The sequence below is a fragment of the Carassius gibelio genome, chromosome A10, assembly GCF_023724105.1.
Source record: "Carassius gibelio isolate Cgi1373 ecotype wild population from Czech Republic chromosome A10, carGib1.2-hapl.c, whole genome shotgun sequence".
NCBI lineage: Eukaryota > Metazoa > Chordata > Actinopteri > Cypriniformes > Cyprinidae > Carassius > Carassius gibelio.
The window spans coordinates 19,136,950-19,160,470 of NC_068380.1; the positions used below are offsets into that span (position 1 = coordinate 19,136,950).

Genomic DNA, 23,521 nt, shown 5'->3' on the forward strand with positions numbered 1-23,521 from the left:
TTAGCTATGACAGCTCAAACTGTTTATCACAGCAATGCTATATGTATAAAATGCCTTTATAAACTTTAACTATTCAGAATATTGTTCCTGAAAAGAGTTCCAAAGGTAAAGGATATTGAGTGATGGTACCTAAACTCTACTAAATGACAAATAATTATTGTATTAAAATATGATTGCTGTGCAAAGGAAACAGAGATTGCACAGCTTGTTCAGAAGCCTGTAAAATCTGAATCTTGGATTCTCCTGGGTTTAAAGACTTACACGCTTGTTTTCAGACAATATCTTCATGTGAGACTGCTGATCACTTTGTTTCTGTCTACCAAAATCCACATCCAAAAATAATCCCAAATAATGATAAAGGGTGTTTTGAATTATTTTCTTGATCTCAGTATGGATTAAACGGCCCGAGGAATGATTGTAGTTTGAATCCTGATAATAGTGGCACAGACCGAAGCATCTGCAGAACGTCAATGTACTGGCAGCGCATTTGAGAAATGCTGTCTGACATTTAACATGAATGTACTGAGCTCTGCTCTCTGGTCTGGTCTGGTAAGATGACATGGAAGTACAAGTAAATTTGCTCCGTAGAGCCAAAGCAAGCACAAAGTTGAGAGGTGAAGAGTGCAGAGGAAGATGGGAAAGAGAGAGAAATATGAATGTAAGAGGATTTACCGTATTGCCGTTTTCAAGCCAAGTTATGGATGGGATTGGGTTGCCAGTGGCATTACACTCCAACCTAACCTCCGATCCGATCTGAACTTTCTTCTCCTTGGGAACTTTCAGTATCTTGGCAGGAGCTACAGGACAGTCAATGACCAATGTCTTAAAGCACATCAGGTGAATAGAAATGTAGCCGTTGTGCACATGTGGTTTTACAGTTTGGCATTTTGAATGTAATAAAAATGTGATGTGGTAAAGCTATCAACTTAAAGGTAATACAATTAAGCCTATTATAATAATACACTATCATAGGCTAATAAATAAACAGGTTTATTTAAAATATATGTTTCATGTATTTTGTTCAAATATAAAGAATCGTTAAAGGGTAGATCATTAGGTTTGGGGGAGTTGCATCACATGATATTGCACAATGTGAACTAATCATACCTTGTCATATAAAAAAATGACTTATTATTGCAACAACACATTTCTTTTCTGACAATTATATTAGAATGAAAGGATTTTTTTTTTTGTCTTATAGATAATGATAACAGATTTCATCAAACTAGCCATTAATTAAATGGTTTTCTTAAGTATTTATTTAATTGTACTTAATTTTGATAAAGACTTGATGTCCACTTATAAATTTTTATAAATAAAATAACATTTACTCATCATGAAAGAGGTCTACTTTTATGTATTTTTAACTAAATTAGTAGACAAAACTAAAGAAAGAAAGAAAGAATGTCATTGCATTAGAAAACCTGAAAAGTACAAGAATATTTGAATGAGAATGAAAGCTATTTCATGGCAAACCTTGCACTTCAATGGTGACTGGTTTGGAGTACACGATTCCAAAACTGTTCCTGGCCACACAGCGATACTGTCCTGCGTCCTCTTTCTTGATGTTGTTAATTTTTAGAGAACCAGATTCCAAAACTGATATACGACTATTAACCTACAAGACACAATTGACCGAGATGTTCTGAAAACTCACAATGATTGATTCATTTTAAACCCTATTACAGTCTTAATGACAAACACTGGAAAGAAAACTGAATGTTAAAGAGATACTCCGCCCTAAAATTAAAATGTAGTGCTGCTTATGCTCTTCTCTGTCCTCCGCACCACAAGGACGCGCTGTTTCTATGTGTATTTAGGTTTGATTTGAAATAAAACAGCACATCCTTGTGGTGCGGAGGACGCAGAAGATCATACAGCACGGTGATATGGAGTGACACAGAGGAGACTGTTGACAAAGGAATTATTGAATAAGGTTGTTATTTTAGTTTTCTTCACTTACAAAAAGTGTTCCCATCGCTTTAAATAACCTAGATTGCATGTCTGAAGGCAGATGGAGTATTCTGACGATTAATTTTCATACCTTTTCTGGACCTTGACACTGTTATTTACTAGGGATGCACCGAATCCAGGATTCGGATTCGGATTCGGCCAAATACTGGGCTTTTTGACGGAGTTCGGTTTTGGCCGAACCTTAGTTTTTTTTTGTTTCACCGAACCGAACCCTAGGCTTGCGCTAAGCTGGTCGACGTCACGCGGCCGTTGATTGCATGAAGGTGTTTATATGAGGAGGAACACGGCCCGACAGTTCGCTTCAACAATTAAACTCTCATTTCATGTAAAAGATTAGAGGTTTTACGTTAATTTAATTATGATGCAGTAGATGTGTGTGATCTTCAGTAATATTTTTCGTAATATTTGGCTACTGTTCTAATCGTAGCCTATCCTACTGTTATAACGAAAACTAAACACCCTACTATCCATGTTTATTGAGTTAATGTTCAATTACGTTAATTCCAGTTAAGTCACCAAACATATTCTGATTTTTAAACAGAAAAGAAAAAAACTTTTCTTTGCATTGTTGCACTTTTATTGAAAGGTTTAGGCTGTTCACTTGGGTAAGCTTAAGCTTGGTAATTGTCAAAAAAGTTTTTCTCACTTGTCATCCTGGCATAATGTTGCCTATTCTTTTTTCTTTTTTCTTTTTTTTTTTTTACAGTTAAAATAAAATAAAATGAAAAATACATTGCTGTGGACATTGTTTACAGAATTCCTGAAAGAATTTGCAGATTTCCTCTCAGACCTTCTAGTTACAGTTGATAAGGCGCTAATCATGGGAGATTTTAATATTCACGTTGATAATGCAAATGATACATTAGGACTTGCGTTTACTGACCTAATAAACTCCTTTGGAGTCAAGCAAAATGTCACCGGGCCCACTCATCGTTTTAATCACACACTAGATTTAATTATATCGCATGGAATCGATCTTACTGCTATAGATATTGTACCTCAAAGTGATGATATTACAGACCATTTCCTTGTATCGTGCATGCTGCGTATAACTGATATTAACTATATGTCGCAGCGTTACCGTCTGGGCAGAACTATTGTTCCAGCCACCAAAGAAAGATTCGCAAATAACCTGCCTGATCTATCTCAACTGCTAATTGTACCCAAAAATACACACGAATTAGACGAAATTACTGACAACATGGGCACTATTTTCTCTAATACATTAGAAGCTGTTGCCCCAATCAAATTGAAAAAAGTTAGAGAAAAACGTACTGTACCATGGTATAATAGTAATACTCACTCTCTCAAGAAATTAACTCGTAGTCTTGAACGCAAATGGAGAAAAACTAACTTAGAAGTTTTTAGAATTGAAAAACAGTATGTCCAGCTATAGACAGGCTCTAAAAACTGCTAGGGCAGAGCATATACACAAACTCATTGAAAATAACCAAAACAATCCTAGGTTTTTATTTAGCACAGTGGCTAAGTTAACAAATTACCAGATGCCACCTGATTCAAATATTCCACCAACGTTAAATAGTAATGACTTTATGAATTTCTTCACTGATAAAATAGATAACATTAGAAATAGAATAGTGAATGTAGATTCTACAGCGTCTAACACTTCAGTTTCATCCATCGCACCCAAAGATAAACTTCAGTGCTTTACAACCATAGGACAGGAAGAGCTAAATAAACTTATCACTGTATCTAAACCAACAACATGTTTATTAGATCCTGTACCCTCAAAATTACTGAAAGAGCTGTTACCTGTAGCAGAAGAAACGCTTCTCAATATCATAAACTCGTCGTTAACTTTAGGACACGTCCCAAAACCATTCAAGCTGGCGGTTATCAAGCCTCTTATTAAGAAACCAAAACTAGATCCTAGTGTACTGGCAAATTATAGGCCTATCTCAAATCTTCCATTTATGTCTAAAATTTTAGAGAAAGTTGTGTCTGCTCAATTGAGCACCTTCCTGCATAAAAATTATATGTATGAAGAATTTCAGTCAGGTTTTAGGCCCCACCATAGCACAGAAACTGCACTTGTTAAAATTACAAATGACCTGCTCCTTGCGTCAGACCAAGGCTGCATCTCATTTCTAGTCTTACTTGATCTTAGTGCTGCGTTCGACACCATAGATCATGACATACTCATAGATAGGTTACAAAACTATACAGGTATTCAAGGGCAGGCTCTAAGATGGTTTAGATCCTACCTGTCCGATCGCTACCATTTTGTTTACTTAAATGGGGAGTCATCTCATTTATCATCAGTAAAATATGGAGTGCCACAAGGATCCGTCCTAGGTCCCCTTCTATTTTCAATATATATGTTGCCCCTTGGTAATATTATTAGAAAATACGGAATTAGCTTCCACTGTTATGCTGATGATACTCAGCTATATATCTCAACGAGACCAGATGAAACTTCCCAATTATCTAAGCTAACAGAGTGTGTTAAAAATGTAAAAGATTGGATGACACACAATTTTCTCCAATTAAATTCGGATAAGACAGAGATACTAATTATTGGACCAAAAAACACTACACAGAATTTTGTAGATTACAATCTGCAACTAGACGGATGTACTGTTACTTCCTCTACAGTCAGAAATCTGGGTGTTATATTAGACAGCAATTTGTCTTTTGAAAATCATATTTCCAATGTTACAAAAACTGCATTCTTCCATCTTAGAAACATTGCCAAGCTACGAAACATGTTATCTGTTTCTGATGCAGAAAAGCTAGTTCATGCATTCATGACCTCTAGACTGGACTATTGTAATGCACTTCTAGGTGGTTGTCCTGCTTCTTCAATAAACAAGCTACAGGTAGTCCAAAATGCAGCAGCTAGAGTCCTAACGAGGTCAAGAAAATATGATCATATTACCCCAATTTTACAGTCTCTGCACTGGCTACCTATTAAGTTCCGTATCAGTTACAAATTATCATTACTTACCTATAAGGCCCTAAAGGGTTTAGCTCCAGCGTACCTAACTAGCCTTCTACCACGTTACAACCCATCACGCACCCTAAGGTCACAAAACGCTGGACTTTTGGTCGTTCCTAGGATAGCAAAGTCCACTAAAGGAGGTAGAGCTTTCTCACATTTGGCTCCCAAACTCTGGAATAGCCTTCCTGATAATGTTCGGGGTTCAGACACACTCTCTCTGTTTAAATCTAGATTAAAAACACATCTCTTTCGCCAAGCATTCAAATAATGTATCTTTTTAATTGTGAGTGTAGTTGCATCTGTTCACAGTTGCATTTTTATTCATTAGCTTGGGTTAAACTAATTTTACTTTGTTGGATCAGCCGCTATGCTAATGATGTCTGTATTTTGTTTCTATGTTTCGCCACGGGATTTACATCCCGTGGTAACTAGGATTTACACAAGCTCCAGTCTGGATCCAGAACACCTGAGAAGAGATGATGCTGACCCTCAGAGGACCCCAGATGATGCTAACCTTGAATCAACAAACAGAACTAACAATTATTGCTAAATGTGTGACTGAATCATATAATAACTTAATTAATAATATTGATAGTTCATCGTCTAGCTGACTACGTCTTGTATTATTATTATTATTTTTTCTAAAATCCTGTCAAATGTGCACAAACTACTAGCTACTACTAAATATTGTAGAAACATAATTTTCTGTAAAGTTGCTTTGTAACGATTTATTTTGTAAAAAGCGCTATACAAATAAACTTGAATTGAATTGAATTGAATTACTTCATTAATGTGTTTTACTGTGTTAATGGAATAAGGATGCGAGTAGGATTCGGTATTCGGTATCGGATTCGGCCAAATCTTAAACAGTGGATTCGGTATTTGGCCGAACCCCAAAAATCTGGATTCGGTGCATCCTTATTATTTACTTGGCAGTCTATGGGACAGTCTCAAGCCTCCAGGTTTTTTTCCAAAAAATCTTCAATTGTGTTCCGAGGAAGAACGAAGCTTTTACAGGTTTGGAACGACATGGGGGTAAGTGATTCATGACAAAATTTTCATTTTAGGGTGGAGTATCCCTTTAATGAATAAATCAAGACGTTCAATTTACCTTCATCAGGTCATCTCCTTTAATCCAGGATATTTCAGGTTTGGGATATCCTGACGTTAAACATTGCAACACTGCTTTAGACTCCACAATCGACGTCATGTTAGTAGGATGTCTTCTGATTTGAGGCTCTGAAAAAAAAACACTTCATTAGAGAGTGATTGATAGTATTTTAATTTGGATATTCTATTATAAAGTTCAAATTCACACTTCTTAGCCACTTCTGCCAAAAATGTGGATAATTAATAAATCAAGCGTTAAAAATGTAACAGAAAATTAATTTTCAAACTTTGAAAATGAAAAGCAATCAAGTTGCATGAACAAAAACGCAGACTGCATTCTCAATGCTCATAGTAGTTGTGATATAATATCCTGGTGACTGTCTGTGCGTTATAAGAGCACATATGTGAACATACTCATCTTCAGCTGTAAAGCTCCACAGCTCTTGGCAGGTTCTCCAATCCCATTGCTAGCAGTACAACAGTATTCCCCATTGTCTGAATCCTTTACATTGGGAATGATCAGCATTTGGCCATTTTCTCGTATAATGTACCTGGAATCGTAATACCTGCATTCAAAAAGTAGATGTTGAACATACTTCACAAACCATACTGGTAACCTGAATGCAGTCTGAGACATTATTGACTACATAAGTGAAGCGGTTTGGTTTTTTTCATGGATGACATATAAGAATCAGGTTAATGTAGAAAGTTCAAACCGTATTGGGTAGTTATTCCGTGTCCATGTAATATCAGCTTGAGGGTATGAATCAACCTCACAGATGAAAGTAGCATTATGATCCAGAGAGGTGTCCACTGTCTCAAGCAGTGTTGTGATTCTGGGTCCTGAAATAGAGAGGGGAAAAACATATTTTCATCCTCAGATCATAATAAAAATGTTAATTTACAACGAGGTATTTTTTATTCACCGTTCAGTAATCGTGTTATGTAATATAGATAGACTTACAAGGAATGCTGTTTAGCATTTGACCCTGAATAATTATAAATCAGACATTGTAATGGTTGTGAAACTACTTTTTCACAACAAAATATTTAACATTCTGAGTGCTGCTCGGCACACTGCAGACAGCTGAGGGTCATGGCGGGAGGACATGTTTGGAAATAACTGTTAGAATGCAGTGCTGCCAACACTGGCCTGATGTTATCCCATGAATAAATCCAGCTGATAAGAAACACATCCCTCCCATGTCTGAGACCAGACTGGATTTTATGTCTCATTACTCAAAAAAAAAAAAAAGGTCACATGGTAACATGAACCATGATAAACCATGTTTTTTGCATGTTTGTCATGTTAATAACATGTTTTTGGTAATGTTCTTAACATGATAAAACCATGTTTGATTGTTTTGTTGTTGCTGTTGTTGTTATTTGTTTTCTAGCTGTTTATCATGTTAAGTCCTTGTTTTTGGTGATGTGCTTACCACGATAAAACTATGTTGTTTTATTATTATTATTTATCATGTTAATACCATGTGTTTGGTGATGTGCTTTCTATTATTTAATCACGTTTTTATTTTATTTTATATATATATATATATATATATATATATATATATATATATATATATATATATATATATATATATATATATATATATATATATATAATTATTATATTAAAATTATTATTTTGTTTATTGTGGTAATACCTTGTTTTTTAAGTATGTGTCCTAAGATAAAACATTTATTTATTTATTTATTTATTTATTTATTTATTAATTATTATTATTATGTGTGACATGGAAAAACTCTCTTAATTTTGTTAGCTGTATCGTGTTGAATATGTGTAGAATGACAAAAATGGCATTCATTCTTTCATTAAAACAAGACTTTAAACCCTTTTTATTTTGCTTTTCCAGTAAATGTATCATCATATAAGAATGTTTAGTACTGGAACATAAAAAAAAAAAAAATTAATAAGTTAGGAAATCATATTCATATATATATATACACTTATGCATACGATTTTCTAACTTATTATTATTATTTTTTTTTTTATGAGCAAAATCTTAAGCAGATAGAAAAGTCAATCCCAGAATACATTGTTCCCTTTCAGTCGGTGACTGACGCAAAATGGGATATCGCTTCGATAGACCAATCTACTTTGAGTGTAAACTAAACGAGCCAATGCACATTGGCATGGAATTATTGCATTCAGCTGCCACTGATCACAGCGTGAGTATAAGAAGGCAGCAGGTGCAATGCATACCAGCTTTTCGCTTTGGAGCCAAGCGTTAGTATCGTTCTGCTCAACCGTGTCTGCTGTGAACTACGAGTTCAGCATGCTCTCGGAAGCTTCGTGTGTTGGCGAGATGGCGCTTCAGCGGCAGTCGTTCCTGTGTCGAGTGGATTGCACTCTTCAGGCTGCACTACCCCTGTCGTGTTGCAAGTGGCCAATTCCCCTGTGTGCCTCAGCACTGAAAGAGCATTTCCCTAAAGAGCTAATTTCTCCAAAAGAACTTCAACGGTGCGTCTTTATAAAGACGATGGATCGTCCTTATAAGGATCCCATTTCACCCGTGCGTTTCTGGGTGCGGTTGTTACCTGGCAACGGGTGATGGACATGATCGCTGACTCACGTGTCTGGGCGTTTAGCACGCTGAGGTGGCTTTCGTGGATGAGTCATGTTCTCACTGCAGGAAATTGGACCAGGCTCTGGTACCTTTAGGGGAGGCGGAGTCCCATTCCCCTCATCTGGGGCCCGACAGACGGGCGGCACTTCCGGCAGTAGCGCGGGTTGTTTGAGGATTACAGTGGTGGCAAACCTCGCAGGGAACCACCCTTTGGGGACCATCATGAATGGCGACTTCATCCCCTGAGGGTCCACCTCTCGACATGGACACCCTGGCATGCAGCTGGCAGGGGGTCCTACAGAAGTATGCGTTTCCCCCATTGAGCCTTCTCACACAGACAGTGCTCCTCATGACAGCCCCTCCTTGGCTGATTCCTCTGAGGAAGGATCTACTGACTCAGAGATGGGGCACCATTTGGAACCCGCGTCCAGACCTTTGGAAACTCCATGTCTGGTCCCTGGACGGGGCGTGGAGGTTCTAGGTGACCTACCCCAGGAGGTGGTGAACACCATCACTTCAGCAAGAGCACCGTCTATGAGACACGCTTACACCTTAAAGTAGAACCTGTTCGTTGAGTAGTGTTCTTCTTGTAGAAAAGACCCCCGAAGATGCCGTTTGCGATCGTGCTTTCCTTTCTGCAGCAAGGGCTGGAGCGAAGGCTGTCTCCCTCCACCCTCAAAATCCAGGTTGAGGCTATTGCTGTGTACCATGATCCCGTGAATGGGAAGTCTTTGGGTAAGCATGACTTTATCATCATGTTCCTTAGAGGGGCCAGGAGGTTAAATCCTTCCTGGCTCCCGTTCATACCCTCTTGGGATAAATACTACAGCAGGGCACATTCGCACCTTTGCATTCAGTTGAGCTAAAGTTTCTTTCATTGAAAACTCTGCTCCTGCTTGCACTGGCTGACTCCCAGGTAATCCTGAGGCTCCGGCCTGGCTACGTGCCCAAGGTTCCCACTACACCCTTCAAAGACCAAGTGGTGAACCTGCAAGTGCTGCACCTGGAGGAGGCAAACCCAGCCCTGGCTTTGCTCTGTGCCGTTCGAGCATTGAGATGCTATGTAGACCAGACACAAAGCTTCAGGACCTCAGACCTGGCAGAAGGGGAGTGCCGTTTCTAAGCATAGGATGGCGCACTGGATTGTGGATGCCATGACCCTGACTTATAAGGCACAGGGTGTGCCCTGCCCATTCAGGTTGTGAGCATACTCAACTAGAAGTGTTGCATCCTCCTGGGCGCTGACTCGTGGCACCTCGCTGACAGATATTTGTAGAGCTGCGGGCTGGGCGGACCCTAATACGTTCACTAGGTTCTATAGCCTTCGTGTAGAGCCGGTATCCTCATGTGTTCTCACCTCAAACGGGTAGTGGTACTGAGAGGCCCCGGTTAGTGTTGGCTTGCTTAAACTGCTCCAGAGTGTCCATACTGTAGACCCCCCTTTCTCAAATCTTACCCTGGGGGTCCAATGCACTGCAGAGTTTAGCTCCAACCCTGATCAAAGTCACCTGCCTGTGATTTTCTAATGATCCCAAAGACATTGATTGGCATTGCTTAGCATGCTCAGGTGTGTTTGATTAGGGTTAGATCTAAACTCTGCTGGAAAGTGGATCTCGAGGTCCAGATTTGAGGATCTGGATCCCCGCTGTAGACCCTGTTGAGATCCTCCATCAGCCTAGGCAGCTGGACGCGGCAGAACGTCCGGCGCCAGGCCTTCATGATGAATCCATGAGAACCATGGGAGGCTGGGTTCCATATTGAGACCTAAGCGGTAATTGTAGGTGTATAGTCCACGGTATAGCCTTAGAGCCTGTCTTTCCCCTGCAGACTTCTGCCTTCCCAAGAGGGTTTTAATCACCTCAAATTTCTCCATATACACCTAAACGGATGCTATATGTGTATTTGCTCCCGAGACCTCCTTCAGGAAGGATGGGGCTTCCGCAGCATCCCTGTTCCAAGCAGAATGGATATGTTTTCCCAGTGTTATCCAATCTCATCCAGTGAAGTAGTGCTTTGACAATGGTGAGTGGAACTACTTGTTCCGAACCCCAGCCTACACCTAATAGGGGCACAGGTGGCTCGCACAGAGCACTGGAAGGGGCAGCACCCATGGCACTTTGGTAGATCCCATTTTGCATCGGTCACCGACGTGGCGTCATGAGTAACCGTCTGAAAGGGAAAGTCTCGGTTACGTATGGTAACTCTCGTTCCCTAAAGGAGGGAACGGAGACGCCATGCCCCATCGCCATGGTTGCTGTACCGCCGCTGAGCTGCAGGGTCTCCAGCTCGGCTCCTCAGTAAAAACCTGGTATGCATTGCACCTGGTACCTTCTTATACTCATGCTGTGATCAGCGGCAGCTGGATGCAATAATTTCATGCCAATGTGCATTGGCTCATTTAATTCTATCGAAGCGATATCCCATTTTGCGTCGGTCACCAACGTGGCGTCTCCATTGCCTCCTCCTGGGTTACCATACGTAATCAAGACGTTTTATGGCTTATAACTGCTTCTCAGTAAACATATCCTTCAGTAGGGCTTTTGGGAGCAATGTTGATTATAAATGTGATCAGTTAATTAGCCTTATACTTACAAAGATACCTAATTTCAAAATCAACATTTGCATGCTATGTACTGTATATGTGTTGGAGTACTGCGTTGTTAGCTTAGCAACATGCTAATATCAGATACACTTGTGCAAAGTCTCTTCATGAGTAGTGCTATTTGTATGCCATATGGAGTAGCAGCCTATCTAGGGTGCTGTAGTCATTTATAAGGTCCTGTTTCATTTCATGGTGCCTTTTTATGCAACGAGGCAGCTCAGGTTTTTGGAACAGATTCAATGTAATATTTAGTCTAATTTTAATAGCAGCAAGATCAGCCCTTTGTTATTAATTTGCTAAAGACTTTTCAAGCAAACTTGATGTGTATGTGTCTGAATAATGCACATTTATGGTTCTGAAATGTCTGCTCTTAAAGTTACATTATGACTGTGTTAAGAATCATTCAAACAGCATTAAACATCCACTATAAAATTTGAGTTGCAATTTGTTGAACTCCCTGTCTGTCTGTCTCGTGATAAATATTTTAACTGGAGTTTAATTGTTTAGTCTGGCACTCTTATGTCAAGACCCACCAATTCCAGGAAGTTCTCATCTTTTCCTTTCTTTTGCAATCACACTTGAATTGTTTAAGATATTTCTTTAAATATTAGTTTTGTTAACCCGCTCAAATTTTCCAAAAAAAAAAAAAAAGGTTTTCCAAATTTCTCCTTTTAGAACTGTAAGCATCTCTCTTTTCATCTAATATTTTTTATTTTATTTGAGCTTTTTCAATTGACAAAAACAATGTTAAATAGCTTTAGTTAAAAAATAACACTCCTCACCAGCTTAATTCTGGGTTTTACTGGTTAACATTAGCCCTGCTGGAATATATCCTAGCTACACCATCTGGTCCTAAAAATACTTTCTACATTCATGAAAATTCAATAAAATATTCAATGAACAATGCGAAACAATTCAATAATATTATTAGTAAACAGCATATGCACGTAACAGAACTGTTTCAAGGTCACTAACATTATATTTAAGTGTAAAATAATAATATTAATAACATTGACTGCCATCTAAATAATTTATTTTTTATATAAATAATACAATTTTTTTTTTTTTTTTTGGGGGGGGGGGGGTGATTGGATGGTATAGTTACATCATCTTTCACCAGGGGCTAAAAGGGCCTTGCTAACCAGGCTTTTTCAGGAGGGAATGCAAAGCTCTTGTCTTTTTAAGGTCTTTTCTCTGTCTTGTATGCAGATGAGTAATAGCAGTAAAGCTGGAGCCTCATTAATTTAGAGCATGACTGAGCAAACCTCATTTGCTGTCGGCTGTGTTTACTCACGGGGATGCATTAGCACTCTACCTGCCAATTTCCAGAGTGTGAATCAACGGATATATCACCTGTTCTTCGCAACAGTTTCCAAGGCCATCATCATCCTGGCCTGTTAGCCATAACTCCTCTTACGATGCTGCTCAGAGTTTTATGTAACACTCTTTAATTTGATGTAAACAAGATGTTGGACAAGTATTCTTTTGTCCAAATATCTGGAAAAGTGTGACATTCATTTGTTTTGCTAATTGCATTCACTTTGATATCTAATGCTATGACATTTAGACATTTTTAAGTGTGACTCAAGTGCCCAAATATGTTTGGAGGTCACTGTATTTATTTTTTTATTTATAGAAAAAGCCCCCCAAAAAAGTGCGTTCCACAGCTCATAGACAGCCCGATGATGTGTAAAACAGCTACTGATGCTATTATTTTGATTGAGGTAGTGTGTATGCCAATATCAAATTCATACCTTACCATCTGATCGCATACCATTTTGGCAAAACCTATTATGAGTGAGTTTCATCTGGTTTTGTTCCAGCATCCAAAATGTACACTGGATATGGAGTAGCAACACTCCCAAATGTATCATATAATTAATGTAACCTGGGTCATAAGTTTTCAAGATGAAGCATGTCAGTGTTGGCATTCTGCTTTACTTCTGTCAAGATACAGATGTATTTAGGCCAAAATATCACAGAGTTTGATTAGATGCAAATTTTGAAATCCAACAACAACATTTTTTTTTCTTTTTTTAGACTATGTATCCAACTACGCAGAGTTACTTTATTTAGCAATTCACCCTTCGCCAGGAGTTTGATTGACAGGTGATGTGACCAATCATAATGCAGAAACTGCCATTTTGTAAGACAGGAAAAGTGGATTAGCATCGGTGGACTTGAACATAAAAGAATGGTGTGAATTTGTGCTGTAACTAGTAAAGAGGAAGAAATGATTGATTATGCATCACTGTCATGGGAATTATGCAAATGTGTTACCCAGTGATGCATAACGTGTATGTAAAATAATATATATTTATATTTTCTATCGAGAATTCAAAATACAGAACTATGGCAAAGAACATATCGTTATAAATGGCAGTTTAATGTTAGATTTTGCATTTATGTTTAAGTTTTGTGAGACATAAATCATTATTGTTGCTAACAGATTGCTCATGATAATGTTTAGTAAAACAGATTTTTATATACGAGTTTATAAATAGAACCAGAATGTTTACAAAAATATCACTGATTTGTTGTTTGTAGTTATTGAATATATTTGAAGTACTGAAAAAAATGTCATAAAATTGTTATGATTCTTAACCCTAGGTGCAATCTGGCAGTGGAAAACCACTGCTTTAGAAAGTCAGAATAAAGTTCTTTATAGCTATTTTTGGTAAGTTTGAAGCAATTGTGAGCACAAATGACTCCAGGCTACTTCAGTTATATGTTTACTTATATATCGCATGTTCGCCACTGTGTTTCTGGCTATATTAAAAATACAGATTCAATATCTGGAATTATACCTTTATCCAAATATTCAAGCCTTCCATGGGTATCTAAGATGTTACCTTATGTATCACGCCACTCAAACAATCTACTGTAAATCAATATTTGCCATCTTAACCTCTTGCATTTTCTATAAATCATTTCAAGGCATTGCTGAGTTTGTTACAACAATTGATTTTAGCGTACTGTACTAACGACCTCACACGTTATATTAAGATGTCGATTAGTGACTGCAGGAGTGTATCTCAGGAGAAACTGTTGGCATACAGTGTATGTTCTCAATCTGGAGCTCTTTGTAAGCTTATGCAGGCTCCCAAAATCATCATAAGCATTTCCAGTTGGACGGTACTGAGACGAGGCTCAAAGCTATGCTTTTCGGTTCTCCAAAAGTCATATGTCACAAATTACAGTTTGGGCTTGACGTGACCTCAGTTTAAATCATAAAGACACAAATCGAAACCCATATGTCAGCGATTCTGAGACTGATACTGTAAAGCATTGTCAATTATTCTACAAATGTTATCTTCATGCAAATGTTTTTTCTCAAATAGTAAAGAAAACCAGACTGTAATAAATGATTATTAACTGTGGGGTGCAAAGAAAATGTGAGAAAATAAAATGTATTTGACCTGATTCGAAAATTATAGGTTAGCATTTGAGCATGGTATGGTGTGCATATTGTGGAAGAAACATCCTGGAAGTTTATGTCTTCTGCTTTAATCTATGATGACATGAAGTATTTATTATGTGTCACCATTGATACTATTATTACAAAGCAGCACATGTCAGAAACAGCTCCTTTCACAACAGACTTTTGACACTTCATCCGTTATTGCCATGAATAAAACAGATATCTCATGTAGCGCTTTCTTAATGTTTATGTGCATTTCACATTTTGCTGAATTATGTCATTTGTTTCACACCTGCTTTTCTAAAAATCCTAATAATAAGCTGTTTAATAGCACGTTCAATTGTGACAACTTAACCCATGTATTGTGACAATGGAGTGTATGTTTTTCAATAGAGGTGGAAATGTTTTTATTGTTTTTACCAAGCCACTGGTTTCCACCTGAATGACTTCAATTCACCCAGGTGAACCACATGTGATAAAACCCATCCACTTATTATAAGCCACAGAATATTAGATATTCCCCCGGATATATTTTAAGTGTTTGACCCTTTTGCTTCTTTAAGCCACACCATATTACTAGGTTTCCTACCCAAATAAATAAAATGTTTTTATTTTGTTTTGCTTTGCTTTGTTGTGCTTTGCTTGGTTTGCTTTGCATTGCTTGGTTTTGTTTGGTTATGTTTTGTTTTGTTTTGTTTTGTTTTGCTTTGCTTGGTTTTGTTTGGTTTTGTTTGGTTTTGCTTTGCTTTGCTTGGTTTTGTTTTGCTTTGCTTGTTTTCTTTTGGTTTTGTTTTGCTTTGCTTTGCTTGGTTTTGTTTGGTTTTGTTTTGTTTTGTTTTGTTTTGTTTTGCTTTGCTTTGCTTTGCTTTGCTTTGCTTTGGTTGGTTTTATTTTGCTTTGCTTTGCTTTATTTTGCTTTGCTTGGTTTTGTTTGGTTTTGTTTTGCTTTGCTTTGCTTTGCTTTGGTTGGTTTTGTTTGGCTTTGCTTTGCTTGGTTTTGTTTTGCTTTGCTTTGTGGTTAGCTGTTTTTAGCACATACATTTCCTAGCTAAAATACTTTGTGCATCTAAAGCACTCCTTTCCCAGTTTTAAAAGTGAAATGTAAAAAAAAATATATATATATATATATATATATTTTGTCGTTGTTGTTGTGTTTTAAGCAGAATAAAAAGCTAAACAAATTTGATTCTGTAAATTAAGTATAATGAACTATGCAAAAAGCAACATCCCCATCATGTTTTATAATACCCCAAATCAAACACTTATAATTCACATCTTCATGTCTTGTCGATAAAGAATGATAACATTAATAATACACTCTATGACACATTATTTTGTCAATATTACAACTAGAGTGAAGATGCAGTTGAGTTTTACAACTTCTTAATGACAAGAAGTTGCCATTTTTAGAAAAACTTCATGATCCATGTTATCCAGCTTGATTTGAGAATGTTCCAAAAGAGCATCTTCAATGGAATCAACAATCTGGCCTTAGATACATGTCACTAACCTAGATATATTTCAGAATGTTAAATGGCATTACCACTTTTATTCTATTTCCATTTTTAATTAAAAAAAAAAAGCATTTTCGATGAATTCACACTGTGAAACTGTAATTCACCAGATCCGCAATAATAATATTAATAATACTGTCCTAATGATCCTCAGTTCACCATGTGGCTAATACTTGCACAACACAGTCAGAAGCCGCGACTCACCTCTCTGGAGCCCTTCACTCAGGCGGAAATACGCCAGAAAAACTATCAGTGGAATGTTTCTGAGGACCTTCATGTTCACCTCAGAATGTTCTGCTTTGAATCAGCTTTAAAATCCATCGGTCAGCTTCATGTCATAGCTGTGAGATGCAGTCGCAGCAGATAGTAGTGTGTGTGTGTGTGTGTGTGTGTGCTGCAGACAGGCCCTGCGATCTGTGCACTCAGATCAAGACAGACAGGGCCAGCTGCTGGATTCGCTTACAGTGAGATGAAGGGGACGATACACAGAAAGTGTCTAAAAAATACCAACAGTGCCATTTTTATAGCAGGGAACACAATGTGCACACGTTAAGGGTGTTGTTTAGTATCAGCAGTGTGTATATTTCCACAGAACATGTACTCCCACAATTCAGAGCTCATGATTTAGCATGAAAATGATGATTCACGCCATGAAGCGAATTGTACACTGTGAAATGAATGGATAAATACAATTATAAAAAGATTTTTCAAAGTAACAAATAAACTGATTATTGTATGTTTTAGAAGAGGATACTATTTCTACTTCAACATGTAATGTTTAATGTGTTATTTGCTGTTTTCTCTGTAACTGTGAAATTTACTAGTATTTTTTGAGTGGAAAATGTAACTTTTTTATAAATGTATTTATTTTTAGTTTTTAAAAATAAACACCTGTCACATTGCCTGTGCTAATATCAGTAGCAACATTCAATGTAAAACGTATATGTTCACCGATGATTATTTATTAAACCTGTTTCAGTGGTATTTGCATATTTTCACACAGCTCAATTAGGATTCATGTTGTGATTTGGGATTCAAGTCAGTTATGTGTTTCTCTATGTGAGTTAGACATCACTCAGAAACGCTTGCCAGCCTTCCCTCACTCATAGCAATAGCATGACACGCACAGCCTTTGCATTCAAGTCTCCTTTGTATGGAATGACCCACCTGTTGCTCACTGGCCTGTATGTACTGATTTATTTTAAGCTGGAGAGTAACATTTCCTAAAGTGACTGTTTATGTCCCCATCGTCTGTGCTTTTGCCTTGTATGGTTAATTGCAGTAGTAGATTTTATTCTGAATATTCATTATGCATAAGACCGTGTTCATAGTCAGCGTGTACATTCCTCCTAGTGAGTGCTAACGCTAAAGCTAACGGGCCACACGGTGAGCTATATGAGCATGTTAGCGAACTGCAGAATACACAACCTGATGGACTGTTTATTGTCACAGGAATCTCAAGACAGTTCTCCAAAAATTCCATCAGTATCTGGACTTTGCAATGAGAGGAGCAAACACACAAACATTGCCAGTGCGTCCCACCTCGGCTTCTAAAATCACATCTCTGTTATGATGATCCCAGCATACAGACCACTCATCAGACGCAACAGACCAGCTCTGAAGCAGGTTAAACCATGGCAACCAGGCACCATCTCTGCTGTTCAGAACTGTTTTGAGCACATTCATCCATCCTCAAGCGCATGTGAGCTCAGCTTTACAGAAACTCGCTGATCAGATCACAGAGACAGAACAACAACACCCGGACTCTGTTTTAATCATTCTCGGGGAGTTTAATAAAGCCAATCTGTCCCGTGAACTGCCAAAATACAGACAGCATGTTACTTGTCCCACAAGAGACAGTAATATATTGGATCACTGTTACACCACAATAAAGGATGCATTTCATTCTGTTCCACGAGCAGCTTTGGGACGTTCTGATCACCTTCTGGTTCATCTAATACCGTCCTACAGGCAGAAACTAAAATCAGCTAAACCTGTATCAAGGACTGTAAAAAGATGGACTAATGAAGCAGAGCAGGATTTACAATCTTGTTTTGACCTCACTGATTGGAGTGTTTTTGAAGCTGCTGCCACCGATCTGGATGAACTCACAGAGACCGTAACATCATATATCAGTTTCTGTGAGGATATGTGTATTCCTACAAAGACTCAACTAATTTACAATAATGACAAACCGTGGTTCACTGCAAAACTCAGACAGCTCCGTCAGGCCAAAGCAGATGCTTACGTGAAGGGGGACAATGTCTTGTATAAACAGGCTAAATACACATTGGAAAAGGAGATCAAAGTGGCAAAGAGGAATTATTCTGAAAAAATAAGGACTCAGTTCACTTCCAACGACTCCGCATCAGTGTGGAAAAGTCTAAAGAAGATCACCAATTACAAGACACCACCCCCCAGCACTGTAGAGAATCAACGACTGGCAGACGATCTGAACGAGTTTTACTGCAGGTTTGAAAGAACACCCATCACCTGCCCTGAACGCCTCCCCACACAACCATTCACACCCTTCACAACTCCTGCAACCAGCCCTGAATGCCCCTCCAAACAAACGTTCACACCATTAACAGCTTCTGCAACCCATCCTGAACACCTCTCCAATCAAGCACTCTCACCATTCTCACCTCCTGCATCCCCCCTCTCCCCCACACCTGCAATTCAGATCAGCGAGGATGCGGTGCGCCAGGTCTTCCGGAAGCAGAAAAGGAAAAAAGCACCAGGCCCAGATTGTGTTACACCAGCCTGTCTGAAATCCTGTGCTGACCAGCTGGCCCCCATCTTCACACAGATCTTCAACAGATCGCTGGAGCTGTGCGAAGTCCCTTCATGCCTCAAACGTTCCACCATCATCCCCATCCCTAAGAAACCCAAAATTACAGGACTAAATGACTACAGGCCTGTGGCTCTAACGTCTGTAGTCATGAAGTCATTTGAAAAACTGGTGCTGGCCCACCTGAAGGACATCACTGGACACTTGCTGGATCCTCTTCAGTTTGCCTACAGAGCAAACAGGTCTGTGGACGATGCAGTAAACATTGGACTGCATTATGTTCTGCAACACCTAGACAGACCGGGGACTTATGTGAGGATCCTGTTTGTGGACTTCAGCTCGGCCTTCAACACGATCATCCCAAACCTCCTCCTGCCCAAACTAAATCAGCTCTCCGTGCCCACCTCCGTCTGTCAGTGGATCAACAGCTTCCTGACAGACAGGCAGCAGCTAGTGAGGCTGGGAAAATACACATCCAGCACCCGTACAATCAGCACCGGAGCTCCCCAGGGCTGCGTTCTCTCCCCACTGCTCTTCTCCCTGTACACCAACGATTGCACATCTAAGGACCCCTCTGTCAAGCTCCTGAAGTTTGCAGATGACACCACACTCATCGGCCTCATTCAGGACGGTGACGAGTCTGCTTACAGACAGGAGGTAAAAGAGCTGGCTGTCTGGTGCAGTCTCAACAACCTGGAGCTTAACACGCTCAAAACAGTGGAGATGATCGTGGACTTCAGGAGAGACCCCCCTGCACTCCCCCCACTCACCATCATGAACAGCCCTGTGACTGCAGTGGAGTCATTCAGGTTCCTGGGAACCACCATCTCTCAGGACCTGAAGTGGGACATTCACATTGACTCCATTGTGAAAAAGGCCCAGCAGAGGTTGTACTTCCTTCGCCAGCTGAGGAAGTTTAACCTGCCACAGGAGCTGCTGAAACAGTTCTACTCCACCATCATTGAATCCATCCTCTGCACTTCAGTAACTGTCTGGTTCAGCTCAGCTTCTAAATCTGACCTCAGAAGACTACAGAGGGTAGTCCGGACTGCTGAGCGAATCATTGGTACAACCCTCCCTTCTATTCAAGAACTGTACTTATCCAGAGTGAGAAAAAGGGCTGTCAAAATCACTCTGGACCCCTCACATCCAGCACACACCCTCTTTGAACTGTTGCCATCTGGTCGACGCTACAGAGCTCTGAGCACTAGAACGACCAGACACAGGACCAGTTTCTTCCCTCAGGCAATCCATCTTATGAACAGCTGATAATAACGGCGAACACACTACACTTTATATTTATATACACACACACTTTATTTATCTAACACACATACTTAGCATACACTTAAATTTTGCACACAATATATATGTAAATACATAACTTCATTTTGTAATATACCTGCCTACAATTGTCATTTGTATATTGTCATTCACTATCTACTTATTTGTATTTTTTATTCTTTTATTATGTGTTTTATGTTCTGTCGCTGTCATTCTGTTGTACTGCGGAGCTTCTGTCACGAAAACAAATTCCTCGTATGTGTAAACATACCTGGCAATAAAGCTCATTCTGATTCTGATTGACGGGCAAATGTTTAGGGAGGCTGCAACAACGGATGACTCTATAAACATTTACATTACATTTAAAATGTATTCATTAGCAGACGCTTATATCAAAAGCGACTTACAAATGAGGACAGTGGAAGCAATCAAAAACAACAAAGAGCAATGATATATAAGTGCTATAACAAGTCTCAGTTAGATTAACACACTACATGAAGCAAGGGCTTTTATATAATATAATAAATAAAAAGAAAACAGATAAAATAAAAAAGAATAGAGCAAGCTAGTGTTAGAGGTCTTCACACACACACACACACAAAATTGCATAATAAATGAAAAGAAAATAGAATACAAAAAGATTAGAAAGGCAGTTAGATTTTTTTTTTTTTTTTTTTAAGAATAGAATTAGAATAGTGAGTGTTAAAGTTAGAGGGTCAAATAAAGATGGAAGAGATGGGTTTTAAGCCGATTCTTGCAGATGGCTAAGGCTGCTCGGATTGAGTTAGGGAGGTCATTCCACAAGGAGGGAACATTTATTTAAAAGTCCATAAAAGTGACTTTGTGCTTCTTTGGGATGGTACAATCAAGCGACGTTCACTTGCAGAACGCAAGCTTCTAGAGGGCACATAAGTCTGAAGTAACAAATTTATGTAAATGGTTGCAGAGCCAGTGGTAGTTTTGTAGGCAAACATCAATGCCTTGATTTTTATGCGAGCAGCTATTGGAAGCCAGTGCAAATTGATAAACAAAGGTGTGATGTGTATTATTTTGGGCTCATTAAAAATGTATCTTGCTGCCGCGTCCTGGATTAATTGTAAAGGTTTGATAGAACTGGCAGGAAGACCTGCCAAGAGGGCATTGCAATAGTCCAGCCTGGACAGAACAAGAGCTTGAACAAGGAGTTGTGCAGCATGTTCTGAAAGAAAGGGCTGTCAAACGTGCACAAACTGACAGTCACCACCATAAGCTACTACTAAATATTGTAGAAACATAATTTTCTGTAAAGTTTGTAACGAATTGTATTGTAAAAAGCGGTATTCAAATAAATAAACTTGAAAGGGCTTGATCTTATAGATGTTGAATAAAGCAAATTTTAGCAATGTGGTCTGAGAAAGTCAGCTGATCATCAATCATAACTCCAAGGCTTCTAGCTGTTTTTGAAGGAGTTATGGTTGATGTGCCTAACTGGATGGAGAAATTGTGATGAAACTATGGCTTTGCTGGAATCACAAGCAGTTCTGTCTCGGCAATGTTGAGTTGAAGGTTATGGTCCATCATCCAGCAAGAAATGTCTGTTAGACAAGCATAGATGCGAATTGCTACCGTCGGATCACCAGGATGGAATGACAGTTGAGTGTCATCAGCATAGCAGTGGTATGAAAAGCCATGTTTCTGAATGACAGAACCTAATGATGCCATGTAGACAGAGAAGAGAAGTGGTCCAAGAACTGAGCCCTGAGGCACCCCAGCAGTTAGATGTTGTGACTTGGACACCTCACCTCTCCAAGATACTTTGAAGGACCTATCTGATAGGTAAGACTCAAACCATATGAACGCTGCTGAAGACCCGCGACTCTTCCTTCAGAACAGGTGACAAAGCTGCTCTAAGTATAGCGAGGTCCAAACTGTTCCGAGCCATCAGAAAGTCAAAACGTGCACACGCTCAGAGAATCAACATTCACTTCAGCGACAGCGGAGACAACCCGGCACATGTGGCAGGGCATCCAGGCCATCGGTGACTACAAGCAAACACCATCTGCCTGAGACAATGATGCCTCCCTCCCAGATGCACTGAACCACCATGATGTGAGAGTTAACCCACGCAAGGATACTGGTTTAGACAACATTCTGGGGGAGTACTCCGTGGATGCGCAGACCAGCTAGCAGATGTCTTCAGCACCATTGTCCCTACGTGTCTCAAGACTTCTACCATCATCCTTATGCCGAAATGTCCTGCCTCAATGACTATCGGCCTGTCACACTCACACCCATCATCATTAAGTGCTTTAAGAGGCTGGTCATGAGGCACATCAAGTCTCTGCTGTCCCCCTCACTGGACCCCCTTCAGTTTGCGTACCACCCCAAACGCTCTACTGATGACACCATCACCACCTCACTCCATCTGGCTCTCACCCACCTAGAAAATAAAGACAGTTATGTAAGAATGTTGTTCATAGACTTTAGTTCATCATTCAACATGATCATTCCTCAGAATCTGATTGGTAGGCAGACACTGCTGGGGCTGAACCCCCCCTTTTCGATCCTGGACTCTGAAGCCCCTTTCACACTGCAATTCTAGAAAATACACGGGTAATGTGTCCCGGGTCACTAGATTTTGCACTTTTACACTGCCAGTGATTACCCTGAATCTATGCCTACATTCACACATAACCCGTAAAGGTCCCGTAAAGAAATGTGACATCAGGATGTGACGTGTAATATACGACTCGAAAATGCTAGGCACGTTAACTTTCACTTAAGCTAGCGAACGATCTCAGGTTCAGCGCGGAAAGTGAGAAACTATCTGATCTCTGCTTCATTACAGGTTACAGAAAAGTTGCGTGATAACGTCCCTCATCATATGACACACCCTTTACGGTATAAGTTCTGGCTTTTGTTCACACAGCGCTCGTTCTGGGACTGAACCTGGCAATATTACTAGGCCCCCGACCCACAATCAATCCTGACAATGACCCGACAATGTTCCTGCAATTTTCTGGGTCCAACGTGCAGTGTGAAAGGGGCAAAAGAGACCTCTCCAGTACGATTATACTGAGCACTGGGGCCCCCCAGGGCTCTGTGCTCAGTCCACTGCTGTTCACTCTTCTGACTCAAGACTGTGCAGCCATGCACAGATAAAAACACATCATCAAATTCGCAGATGACACGACTGTTGTATGTCTCATCAGCAACGGAGATGAGTCAGCATACAGAGAGGAGGTGCACCAACTTACAGTCTGGTGCAAAGTCAATAACCTGTCCCTGAATAT

The 23,521-nt window shown here is 39.4% G+C and overlaps 1 protein-coding gene across 1 annotated transcript in view; it reads right to left on the reverse strand.

Annotated features, from left to right (window-relative positions):
- LOC128021470 (muscle, skeletal receptor tyrosine protein kinase-like) overlaps nucleotides 1-16,556 on the reverse strand; it is a 31,029-nt gene extending 14,473 nt beyond the window's left edge. Inside the window, exons 1-6 of the mRNA XM_052608707.1 lie at nucleotides 16,379-16,556; nucleotides 6,763-6,889; nucleotides 6,461-6,612; nucleotides 6,048-6,175; nucleotides 1,477-1,618; nucleotides 673-797 (exon numbers count right to left, since the gene is read on the reverse strand). Coding sequence (XP_052464667.1) covers nucleotides 673-797; nucleotides 1,477-1,618; nucleotides 6,048-6,175; nucleotides 6,461-6,612; nucleotides 6,763-6,889; nucleotides 16,379-16,451 — 747 coding nt within the window. The 5' untranslated portion in view covers nucleotides 16,452-16,556. The remainder of the gene's footprint in view (nucleotides 1-672; nucleotides 798-1,476; nucleotides 1,619-6,047; nucleotides 6,176-6,460; nucleotides 6,613-6,762; nucleotides 6,890-16,378) is intronic.
- Between the last annotated feature and the right edge of the window lie 6,965 nt (nucleotides 16,557-23,521).